Raw genomic sequence first — 13,094 nt, forward strand, 5'->3', positions numbered from 1 at the left:
AAGATTGAAATGTGTGGCAAAAGAGTACAATAAAAACAATGAACTCATTTTGGATGTCTGGGCTCAAATAATGGGTCAACCTGCTTTCTTTTTTAGATGACTTGACTTTCTGTAATTGGTTTTTCAACCATGGATCATGAAGGTACAAAAGCTCTAGAGTGCCTAAGAAATTACCATTATGGACATCACCTAAGTCTTCAGTTTTACCTCTCAAAGGTAAATTTATTGACTCCAAGTACATACCGTATTTTCCGGACTATAAGTGGCACTTTTTTTCATAGTTTGGCTGGTCCTGTGACTCATAGCCAGGTGCGACTTATATATCAAAATGAATTTGACATGAACCAAGAGAAATGAACCAAGAGAAAACATTACCGTCTCCAGCCGCAAGAGGGCGCTCTATGCTGCTCAGTGCTCCTGTAGTCTACCACTGAAGACATAGAGTGCCCTCTCGTGGCTGGAGACGGTAATGTTTTCTCTTGGTTCTTGGTACTAAATAAATGCGACTTATAGTCCAGTGCGACTTATATATGTTTTTTTCTTTATCATGACGTATTTTTGGACTGATGCAACTTATACTTAGGTGCGACTGATAGTCCGAAAAATACAGTAGTCACAGCAAGGATCCTCTGCAAGAGATCTTTATTTCTTTCAGTTTCAGACTGAACTCTGCAGTTTTTTCAATCCCTGTGAGCCCTGTTATTTTGTTGTTTTGGGAGTTTTTCATCTTACTTTATTTTTTGGACTATAAGTCGCACCTAAGTATAAGTCGCATCAGTCCAAAAATACGTCATGACATGGAAAAAAACATATATAAGCCGCACTGGACTATAAGCACTGTAGACGGTAATGTTTTCGCTTGATTCATGTCAAATTAATTTTGATAAATAAGTCGCACCTGAATATAAGTTGCAGGACCATCCAAACTATGAAAAAAAGTGCAATTTATAGTCTGGAAAATACGTTATACTCCTGTTCACTATACAGAGGACTAAGAGAAGATCTCAGAACACATGGCACACAAATTAGTGCATTTGCACTCTCACTATTAATTCACCAATCCCTTTTACACACAGTTACAACGCTGATATGAAATGTTTAAATACTTAATAGAAATGGTTCACTGGGGCAAACAAACAAAAATAATAATAAAATAATAAATAGAATACCTTTGTAACACCAGAATTTCCATCAGTATGCAAAATTTTTTAATCATGATCTTACTGGGAAAACTAGATTCTGCTAGACGTGACAGTTAGCTTAACAGCTTTCTAGCAACCTATGCACATACAGGGTTAAAAGTGTTCTACATTATGAACTTTAACCCAAAACCCTTTAGCTTCATATATAGTAGATTATAGTGACCCTGCCTGTGAAAACTTATTTTATTTTTTATTTATGGTTTTCTAACATCAAATCATTCTACATAATCTAAAGAACATTGTGACAATATAACATTAATATCTTTAATATTGTCAGAGTATGATCATGTCAGAGATTGAAATTATAATGAAATAAATGCTTGAAATCAAACTGCAATGTTCTTTATCTCATAATTATTTAGATTTGATGCTTTAGTCTGGTTTTCACAGGCAAAATCTCAGTGACATACTGATTACCTCCTTCATCTGGGAGAAGATCTGTGGAAACGTTTTCGGGAAGATCTGTGGGAACGTCCTCGGGAAGATCTGTGGAACCGTCCTCGGGAAGATCTGTTGAACCGTCCTCGGGAAGATCTGTAGAACCGTCCTCGGGAAGATCTGTGGAACCGTCCTCGGGAAGATCTGTGGAACCGTCCTCGGGAAGATCTGTGGAAACGTCCTCAGAAAAAGCTGTTGGAACTTCCTCTCGGGAAGCTGTGGGAACGTCCTCAAGAAAAGCTGTGGGTATATACCCTGGGGAAGCTTTGGGAACGTCCTCCGGAAGAGTGGGTGAGGGCAAGGTTCCATCTGTGTATGAGGAAGATGTAGACGTCATTATTGAATTAACTAGTTATTCACTAGCTAGAATGCACTGTGATAGTTAGCTAAAGTCTGCTAACATAGTTAGTCAACAGGAGAATGCTGGCAATTGGATACAAATTGAAGATCTATATATCTGGATCAAAATTATATTATTTTCATTTTCAGTGGTAAAAACATAACCTATTGAATATTGAATTGACATGTGACACACAACAGTACAGTGAAGCCTCTGTCCAGCACAGTTAAAATCGTGTTCCAGGAGGACTGATATTTCGTCTAGGCCTCCCTCTGGTCTAGTGTGTTAAAGGGATGGTTCATTTTCAAATTACATTTTGATATGTTTTAGCTTACCTCAAGGGTATCCAAGATGTAGGTTTCTTTGTTTCCGCAGTATTTCCCATTTTGATATTTTTAGGTCAAACCGCTCTATCCATTGACGGTTTATCAGCATCCCTCCTACACCCCATCTCCTCACTATGAGTTAACTTTATGAATAGACGGGGAAGTGGGGGTACTCTAGGTTCGGGCCCTTCCCCGGACAGCACGCCAAATATGCATACCATACCTCAGCTAATTATATGTAAGCATGAACTTGTGAACTGTCTACGGTTTACACAGAGATTTCGGAAGTGTTACCTTTCACTGTGAAGATCTGAACATATTTAGACGCACATGAAATTGCAATGGAAGATGATTTCAATATATCCATAGACAACTTAGAATTTTTTTCACAACCATATTTATTTGAACCAGAATACACAGATCAAGTATTCAGACCGATGGAGGAAGCATCCGCTGCAGGCAGCACATCTTCAAGCATCAGAGAGACAGAAATCTCTTCAAAATTGGTGGTGTTTTAGTATCAAATGTTGTGTGATGCCAACAGAAGTGGAGACCATATGTTGTCACAAATGGAACATTGCAATGCCACAACTAGCTACAGGACGACAAGGACATTGACAGTATCGCATCACACACCTGCCTGACTGAAGATCCTGAGTTTTCTCCGCTGTTGAGTCGCAGCATTTTACACGTTGTGTTTAGTTTGCCACGTATAAACTGGAGGCGACATCCAATGCCAGATGGACCTAATGGCACGCCGTCAATAGAGTGAGTAATGTGTTGTATTTTTATTATAATCGCAGTGATTACAATTACTATATTATATTTCAGACAGTGCAGATAAATGGCGTATTGTGTGGTAAACAGTAAACAATGAGTGATGTACACGCGCGAGAGATCACTTCCGGCACTTTCCGCACTTGCGCAGACTAAGCCAGAGCGCGCACATCACATGAGTCACGACATTAGGAAGTACGCGCGCCCTCAAATCAGTTGGACGTGGTTCTGTACAAGAGGTAAAAACTAGGGATGCACCGAATATTCGGCCGCCGAAAATGGCCCAAAAGTGCATTTTCGGTTTTCAGCCGATAGACTTATCACCGAAGAAACATGTCCGAAATGTAGTGATGACGCAAACCGAAACCGCGACCTGCATGTAAACCTGCATAGCGTAGACCACGAGCTCCCCGCGACATTCACTTCACACCAGTGAGAACATTCTTTCTCTTCTTATTCCTTTATTCGGAGCACTAAAGTGTCTCCTAACAAAGAGATTAAGATGGACCACGAAGTGAAAACAAAGAAAAGTACATTCTTATAGAGTCTGTTAGCACACGTCTCACTGAGATCTTTTCGGATCCTCTGCACTTCATCGCGAATGTGCTTGATCCGCGTTATAAAGACCATTACTTGGATGCGGAAATAAGGCAGCGCGCACAAGAAATAATCCAGGCCGCGCTGGATGCGGAGAACCCGCGTGGAGACGGAGAAGCGCCAAGTGCAGGAGACAGATCAGAGCGCATTAAAAAAGACTTGTCTCTGCACCAGATGAGGGGCATGCACCCTCATTGTCTGATATGTTCAGTGAAATTCTGCAAGAAAGTGCCTCAAATAATAGTAATACGTTTGCTATTTTATTCTTAGGCTACTATATACGTGACATTATTTATATATATATTAGTGTTGTCAAAATTAGCGCGTTAACGCATTGGATTAATTTGAAATATTTAACGCGTTAAAAAAAAATAACGCAATTAACGCGGTTGCAGTTTTTTTTATTTCCGGTTGTGGCCTATGTGTGTTCAACGTGCAAAGAAATATGGATAAGACCAAGGAAGGACTTTTAGATGGAAAGTTTCAGTATAAAACTCTGCCGGATTACTCTTCAGTCTGCCACAAGAAACATTACTCTTCATTCAGTCTGCCACAAGAAACAGCAACATTAAACATTAAACATTAAGCACTGTAACAGTGCGTAAATCAGACCTTTCTGTAACGCTAACGTTAATAAGCTTAAACGAAAATAACGAAATAATTGTGTAGCGGAGTATTTTTTGTACACAGTGCCGCGAACTGTCAATAACTCCTGTACGCGTGCATCACTGTCCTCCTCAGCTGCAGCAACTTGCGCTCTCTCTCTTCATCAGGCTTTAAAACAAAAAGGGGACAAAAAGATCATATTGTCTTTGTGCATAGGCTATAGATTAATTAGATAAATGAATATCTAAATTTGTGCCTAGCCGCTATGGGTTTTTTTTAGAAAAAGATGCTGCAGCCAATGAGCAGCCAGCGGGGGCTGGCTGCAGGACGACTCAACCTCTGCAGACAGTTTTTAATGTTTATCAGACAATAAATACTCAAGATTTTGCTTTAGTATAATTTTCGGGACAATTAGGGCCAGATTCAGGAGTCGGGACAACAGTTTAGATTTCGGGACTGTCCCGAATTTTTCGGGGCGTCTGGTCACCCTACCTGAAAGAGCTGCATTGCTTCATTAGCTTGAGTCTGACCTGCAGTGATGATATTCAGATTTTGTGTGGTGTCAATCAGTGAATCATCTGATTCTGATCTTGTTCTTTCAGTATTCAGAGTCTGAAGCCAAGAAAACTTATTAAGTGTTGTTGTTAACTGTATTTGATTTTTAACCGAACCGAGTGTGGTGTACACTCACAACGAGTTTCACACACCTTCTCCGGCCACGTTGAGTTGTTGACACTTAACAGTGGGAAAAGCGACACATGCGCTATTCACTTGTATAACTTAAGGGTGAATGGGTAATGTAGTTTCTGCTCTGGGTGGGATGAATTAGGAAGCTTGCATTGTGAAGGGCGCTCTGAAAATCGGCAGTGCAGGTAAAAGATTAAAACCTCTATTAAAACAGATGTCCAAATGAGCGTACCGGTACGCTACAAGCACGTTCTGGGCGCACGGAGAGGTGGCGGTACGCTCAAGAGCTATATTTGGAAGTGGCGGTACTGAGTACAGGTGCTTACTGGCCCACTTAAAGCACTGGCAATGACTATACTTTGGAATTTTTTTGCAGTCCACTTAGAATTCAACATGGAAATCATTTTTGTTTTTTTATTGGCATCGATTGTTTTGAAATTCAAATGGTACTTACATGCCTGTGTTTTAATTCTGTAATAAATATGGCTTTCAGGCCAACAGTTAATTTGGAGGATATTGATGGTTTATTGCAGGTATGTTGTTTACATGAGAAAATCTGTGTTACAAGTTAAACAAAAATTCCAATAAACAATCATATTTTGAATTTAAATAGTTTCTTTGTCTTGAGTTTACATTAATTATTTACATTTTACATTTACATATCCAAAAAGTTTTAAATCGCGATTAATTTTAAAAAATTGTGTGATTAATTAGTTAATTTTTTTTAATCGATTGACAGCACTAATATATATATATATATATATATATATATATATATATATATATATATATATATATATATAGATATAGATATATATAGATATATAGACACACACACACACACATATATACATACATAATATCAGATTGTAGCCATATTTCTGCTAGATTTCTGCTTTAATTTGATAAAAAAAATTATTTATGCCCTGGCCCTATTTAAATACACTCTCTCAAATATTTCTCAAATGTCAGGCAGGTGACAAGCTCAACTGCTCAACCGCTTTATATGTCTGAAGTCCTCATCCCCAGAAGTGATAACAGTCTGGCCTACTGGAGAAGTAATGCACTTTCTAGTCCTACAGAGAAACATTTAAAATGCACTTCACCTAAATGCACTTTGTTTTTATGAGAGAACAGCTCATTTTAAAACCTTTCTGCATGCCAGTAGGCCTGTACAATATTATTTAATATACACATGAGTGGGATACATTTTTAGTTGGAATTTTATTTTATACTGTGCATTGTTGCAATGTGCTTAATAAATATTTGCATAATTTGTAATTATGTATTTGTATGGTTTTAAAAAAAAAATAATTTATGTAATTGTAATTATCTTTGAAACTTTAATATTAATTTATGCAATTGCAATGTCTTAAATTTTAGTAAAGTTAGTACACGGTCATATCAATAAATGCAATGGTACTAATATTTGGCATAATTTATCTTGGAGTTTCGGTTTTCGGCCTTGGTTTTCTCTTTTTCGGTTTCGGCCAAGAATTTTAATTTCGGTGCAGCCCTAATAAAGACTCCTCTGTGCATGCTCTTTGAGGTGGTGACCTTAGACCTCCATTATATGAGTCACAGACAAGAACAGTTTGACCTAAAAATATCAAAATGGAAACTACTGAGGAACCAAAGACACCTACATCTTGGATGTCCTTGAGGTAAGCTAAAACATATCAAAACTTTTTTTTTTAAAGTGAACTTTCGCTTTAATCCGTCCCTGGTCTTCTGTTCAAATAGCCTCATAAAAGCTTTTATTTCAGGCCGGTCCAGTCAAATTCAACTGGAAAGGGTTTAGACCTGTTTTTTAAGCATCTCTGAATTACCTGTAAAATTCACATAGACTCCCACTTCACAGAAAGTAAGAACCTTTGAATTCCCAGGAATATTCACAGTCACATAGCGTCCCTTCATCCCAGGACACGAGAAGCTGTTGGTTGCTCCTGCTGGAATAGAGGAAACTGTAGCACATCTGGAGAAAAAATGAAAGAGTGAGTTCCTTTTGTTGCTCATTATTAGTATGACTCTAAACTTGTATTTTATTCTCTCATCACTGAATGTATTTAATATGATTAACTCTTTATTTTACAACACAAGGTAGATTTTTACATTGGATACTTCCAACTTATGTAAAATATGTTTTACAATATTTTTGTTATTTATTTATTATTACATCACTAAGCAGCTAAGCAAATGTGCAATTATTTGTCATGAAACTGAAATGTTCACTTTTAATACAAATATATATAACACCATGTTTTGGCTGACATCTGGGCACTGTCATACTGTGTTTTACCATGAAATCATGTAAAATATATCCTGCAGTGCTGCAAAACTAGTAACTATTACTAGTTCTTATATTAAGAGTTGGTTCTGCTGTCATGTGATCACTGGAGGTGAACTGTTTGTGTTACACCAGCTGCCATTTTATAAAGATACAACATAAACTATCTAATCATTAGGTAGATAAACCAGTGTTTCCTCCACCGATCATTGCAATTTAAAATAAATAAATAAATAAAATTATAATAATTTACCTGATCTTTGAATGTGAGTTCACTGTCTTTATTGAATGGAATGGAATGAAAAAGCAGTTTACTATTAAATAATTGTGCAAAAGTCTTTGTGTTGCAATAAACAGCCTACAACATGACCAGCAAACAGATTTCTCTTATGATCTGCTTCTTTTTAGTTCAAAACACACAAGCCTAGTCTGATTCAGGAACAAGTGACTTGTATAAAAAGACAAGCAGTGTTGGGGACTAACGGAATACATGTACCGGCATTATGTATTCAAAATACGAATCATGAGTAACTGTATTCCGTTACAGTTACAATTTAAATAGTTGGTAATTAGAATAAAGTTACATTGTTGAAATCAATTACATGAGGATTACATGAGGATACTTCTCTGTTTCACAATCTCTAAATAACGTTTATATAAAAATTAAGGCAACTTCATGCAACTTCATGAAGCCCCAATATAAAAACGAAAAAATGCGCTGTTTGCGTGATCAGTCACATGGAGTCGGAAGAGGAGCAGCGGGAGCTCAGCTATAGGTAGAGATGGAGCTGAAACAACAGAGCCAGGGCAAGAATGCGTTTATATCTTGGAAATTTAAACAGCATTTCACACTAAAAAAAGAGGGAGAACAAAATATATCTGTGCAATGCAACCTCTGCTTACCAGCAACCAACCTCCTTTTGGCATTCAAAGACTCCACTTCCAACCTGAAGAAGCATCTTATAGTAAGTAATTTTTTTCTTTAAATTAGCCAGGTTTAGTCTTCTGCTGTAGTTTTACTGGTCACCTTGCTATTTTATAGTTGTATCAGGTAGCTACCAGGTCTATAACGATATGCAATGTGATATGAAACTGAAATCACGATGACACTCATATCGACGAACTGCGTGTCCATTAGAGATTTGCACAAAACTTTTGCAATTTTTTTTTCAAAATGTCGACAAAAAACTATTTTGAAATGACGGTGTTTCCATTAACCAATGTTATCCGACTAAAACTTCATTTTTGTCCTCTCACAATAAGTAAAATCATTCCAAAAACCATGGCAACGTACGTTGGTAGGTTTATGTACTATATCCCAGCCACTGCGCTGACCATTATTAGTAATTGATGGAAATGTATGTGTTTCAGCAAATGAGGTGTTTCAGCACTAAAAGACTGCTTTAAAACTTTCACAGAGACCTCAAACATAAAGCGCAAAGGCTTTCTGTAAAGTGAATTTCGTTTTGTATTAATTTTATCTTAATTTTAATCAACGTTTCATCAAAAATTTTCCTGGATTTAATAAATAAGTAAATATAGCATACTCATACCACTTGGCTAGCAACATGGGTTCAGGATAGTGCTAAAACAATTTCAGTGTTATTAATTTGTGCTCTTTGTGTCTTTCTTTATGTTAGAGGAAGCATTCCAGTGTCTTGCATAGAGCAGAAATGGCATCAGATGATGGTGGTGAAGGAAGTGCCATGCCAACCCCACCTCCTTTCAAACAAGCAACACTCAGCAGCACCTCAGCAATCACCCAAAGTAAAGTAAACTCCTTGGTTCTTGAGTTCATAATTGCAGATGTGCAGCCCTTTTCTTTAGTGGAGAATGCCTCATTCTGTGAAATGACTGAAGGAATTAGTGGGGGTAGGACACACGTGCAGAAAAACATTGGTGCAGCGCATTGAAAGGGGATTTCAAAATATGAAGGAGGCAATTACTAAAACTCTTCAGGATGTTCAAACCATTTGCACAACAGCAGATATATGGACGGCTCATCATAGGAGTTTCATGGGAATCACGTGTCATTGGATTGATCCCGAGACATTATATCGAAAGTCTGCTGCGTTGGCATGTGAAAGGATAAGGGGCCGCCACACCTATGATGTCATTGCTGCCAAAGTTAGTCAGATTCTTGCAGAATTCCAGATCCAAGGCAAAGTCAGTGCCACAGTCACTGGCAATCGTATCAATTTCGTTAAGGCATCCAATGAATATGGAGGCTGTGAAATGGATGATAAGATGGATAGCAAAGATGATGTGCAGTTTGCTGATGTCTCTGCAGTTCTTCAGGAAGAGCAAGAGGAGCTAAACTTTTAAATCATCGATGTGCCGCACATACCTTGAATCTTATCGCCACAACTGGTCTAGACAAAGCTGCCTCACAGGGTGTTTCTCGAAAATTATATAGAAGTGCAATGTCTTAATGTGCTGCAATCTGGAATAAGGCTCATCGCTCATCAGGTGCTGCTGATGCAATTGAGGAAATTGTCCAAATGAGATGTTTTGGTACCTTCAGTGACTAGTTGGAGCTCAGAGTATCATGCAATCGAGAAGGTGATGAGTCTCACTGAGAGTCAGCTCAATGGAATCTGTGACCAACTGAAATTGTCCAAACTGCATCCTCAAGAGACAATGTTTCTAAAAGAGTACACAGCCATACTGAAACCTTTTGCCTACTCAATCAACCTGCTCCAGGGAGAAAAGAACTGTTACTTTGGATACATAGTTCCCACCATTCTCAGCCTAAAAGCCATGTAAGCTGAAAAGTTGACCCAAGTGCAGTTCTCAGCCCACAACCTCTCAGCTGTTATAAAAGCCATTGATACTCGATTTGGGCAGGTGTTGGACTCCCATGAGGCAAGGATGGCGGCTTCCACCATCCCAAAGTTTTGACTGTGGTGGCTTGCTGATGAAGAGAGGGGAGCCATGAAAACAGCAATGGTCCAAGAGTCTTGTCTTCTTCATAAAGAGCCTTCTGAGGATGCCGGCACCACTGGAAAAGCCGAAGTCGGAGGTGATCCAGAAGATGATGAAAACTTCTTCACTTTTGAGACAACACAGATGACAAGTTCATCAGTGGAGGAAGACGTGCACAGGTATCTCCAGGATCCAGACAAGTCATTGGCTTCATTGAAGATGTATCCAATGATCAGAGACCTCTTCTCAAAGTACAATACTACTCTGCCATCAAGTGTTGAGCGGCTTTTTAGCCAGGGAGAACTTATTTTCACTCCACATCGTAACAAAATGACAGATAAGTACTTTGAGCAGGCTCTACTGCTGCAATACAACCGACTTTATTGGAATATTGACATGTAGAGTAGGTGGGTCAAATATGTAGGTAGGTGGCTCAAAACATATTGGTCTTTAGGTTCACAGGCTTTATTAAAGCATGTAAATTGGCAATCTCATTATTATAAAACCAATTGTCTTTTTTTCACCTGATCAACACCTTACAATGCCTACTGCAAATGTTAGAAAAAAAGTTTTTCACCCTATGTTAGGTTCAACTTTGACATTTTGGATAGGCTGATTTGCTGCTAGCCTTTGTTGTTACATTACCAAGAATGTTTTTCAATATAACATGGTTTCATGAGGGTAAAATTATATTTGGTGGCATTGCATAAAAAATTATATTATTTTGATGGACCATTATTAGTGTGTCTATCTTGATGAAAGAACATTTAATATGAATATAGTCAGCTGTAACAATCTGGACATTTTTTTATGGAAGATTTACAGAAACAGAATATTTGTATTTTCACACTTAAAAAAAAGTAAATAAAGAAACTGAAAAAGGAAAATTCGTAAATTCTTCTCTTTTTTTTCTTTTTTTTACCAAGCAAAACATCTTTTGCATAAACACCCTCATAGTCTTTGTTCCTCTACAGCAAATATAAAAATGTTGCACTTTCAGGGAGACTTGGGCCTAACACATTCAGCCAGTTGGAACAGAAAAACACAACAGAATAGGCCTGTTTAGTAAGCAGGATTTGATGGCCGCATTGCTACACTTCTAAAATGCAATTCAATGTGTAAGTAATCCAAGTATTCAGAATACGTTACTCAGATTGAGTAACGTACTGGAATACGTTACAAATTACATTTTTGTGCATGTATTCTGTAACGGAATACATTTTGAAAGTAACCTTCCCAACACTGAAGACAAGAGTGACCAGTTGGAATCAGTAAGACAAATCCTTCACTGAACTGAATCGACATCCCACTCAGTTACTGAACTTCAAATACAAATCTTAACTGTCTCAGCACTAGGGTTGGCCATCGTTTGAATTTTATCGATTCCGATTCCGCTTCTTATCAATTCCTAGTTTCGATTCCAATAAGATAAAAATAAAATCCAATATAAAAAATTAAGTCAAACATTTATTCTTTCTTTTTACAAAGCATTTTAAATTTTACAAAGCATCTGTTTTACAAAGCATATCTCAATAACATGAGCAAAAATCAGCAGCATACAAAACTTTTTTGGTAATTTTGCCTGTGCTTTAAAAAAAAAAAAATACCATAGCAAAAACATAAATAAAACTATATTAATATAAATTTCAAATATTAAAGTGTTACAGACAAGTAAACATTCAGTAATGATAGGAACAAACTAATCAATATCATAAATAAATACAACTAAACAAAATTTCAGGTAGAGAAATTAATTAAAAGTTTGCATAGTATAAATATAGCAAAAATACTGTACATGTGTGTTTTCTTTCTCATAAGTTTCTCATAAGTCTCGTAAGACAAAAACGGCTGTGTTTATGATGATATACTGATGTAGTTTTCTGCATATTGGTCGACAAATATGAAAGTCGTCAGTTTTGGCTCGGAACAACCTTTTCTACAGCTGAAATACACAGAGCGGAACCCACAGCGTGACCGCGGCTCTCTGTGCACACTCTTGCGATTCATGTGCGCTGCATCGTCGTTTTTAATCAAATAGAATGGGAATGCAGGAATCGTTAAGCAGAATTTAAATGGAGGCGTCTTATCGAATACCCAGTTCTTGGAAATTTGGAACCGGTTCTAAAATGGAATCGGTTTTTGATACCCAACCCTACTTAACACCTGCAAATAATCAGTACATTAAACACACACACATATGTTTGCATGAAGATACCAACTTCCCAAAATCTCCATTTAAGAATATATCAGAGAGACTCACACTGGGTTGCCAAAAACTGAAGAATCGTTTCCAATCCGAATCACTGCCCCGTTTATCCAGTTTTCACAGTTCCCTCTTTGACAGATTCTGTTAGTGATGGTCACTCTGTTCACAGTGTACGTCTTCTTCAGATCCAGCTTCCACCAGGGGTTATTTATTTTTTTTGTACCAGAACAGACGTCGTTTGACCCATCCACAGCGTTTTGGGCACCAAAGTTGTTAAATGTTTTCGACTGAACGGCTGTTCCCCAACTTGCAACGTTCACTGGAATATGTTCAAGAGAAAACCATACTTACTATTACAATTCTTCATTACAATCATGTATAGCCCTGCTTGGCTTCTTAAGTTAATTGGTTTTCATCATGTGTCTGAAAATATTTCACAGCAGTACATACTCTCTTACAAAAGATGTAGTAGTTTTTAATTCACAGAATCTCACCTTCTGTTTCTGCTTTCATCTGAACGGAGAAAAAGCCTTGGAATGAGAAACAATGATTCTCTTTATTTAGCAACTTAAATGGATAGTTTTTATGAGCATATAAAAACACGTATTAGTATCTTATATAATTTAGCTTCTCAAGTAAAATGATTTTGTTTCAGGGTGTTTAGATAACATGAACAACAACACATTCAAGTATAATTTAGGGT

General features: G+C 37.4%; 1 protein-coding gene across 4 annotated transcripts in view; it reads right to left on the reverse strand.

Moving 5' to 3' along the window:
* Positions 1-13,094, reverse strand: part of LOC113047075 (uncharacterized) — a 60,809-nt gene that overhangs the window by 44,228 nt on the left and 3,487 nt on the right. For all 4 annotated transcript variants that reach the window (XM_026208336.1, XM_026208335.1, XM_026208338.1 and 1 more), the window contains exons 3-6: positions 12,886-12,921; positions 12,446-12,710; positions 6,803-6,948; positions 1,620-1,949 (exon numbers count right to left, since the gene is read on the reverse strand). In XM_026208336.1, the coding sequence (XP_026064121.1) occupies positions 1,620-1,949; positions 6,803-6,948; positions 12,446-12,710; positions 12,886-12,921 (777 nt within the window). The remainder of the gene's footprint in view (positions 1-1,619; positions 1,950-6,802; positions 6,949-12,445; positions 12,711-12,885; positions 12,922-13,094) is intronic.

The sequence above is a fragment of the Carassius auratus genome, chromosome 28, assembly GCF_003368295.1.
Source record: "Carassius auratus strain Wakin chromosome 28, ASM336829v1, whole genome shotgun sequence".
Taxonomy (NCBI): Eukaryota; Metazoa; Chordata; class Actinopteri; order Cypriniformes; family Cyprinidae; genus Carassius; species Carassius auratus.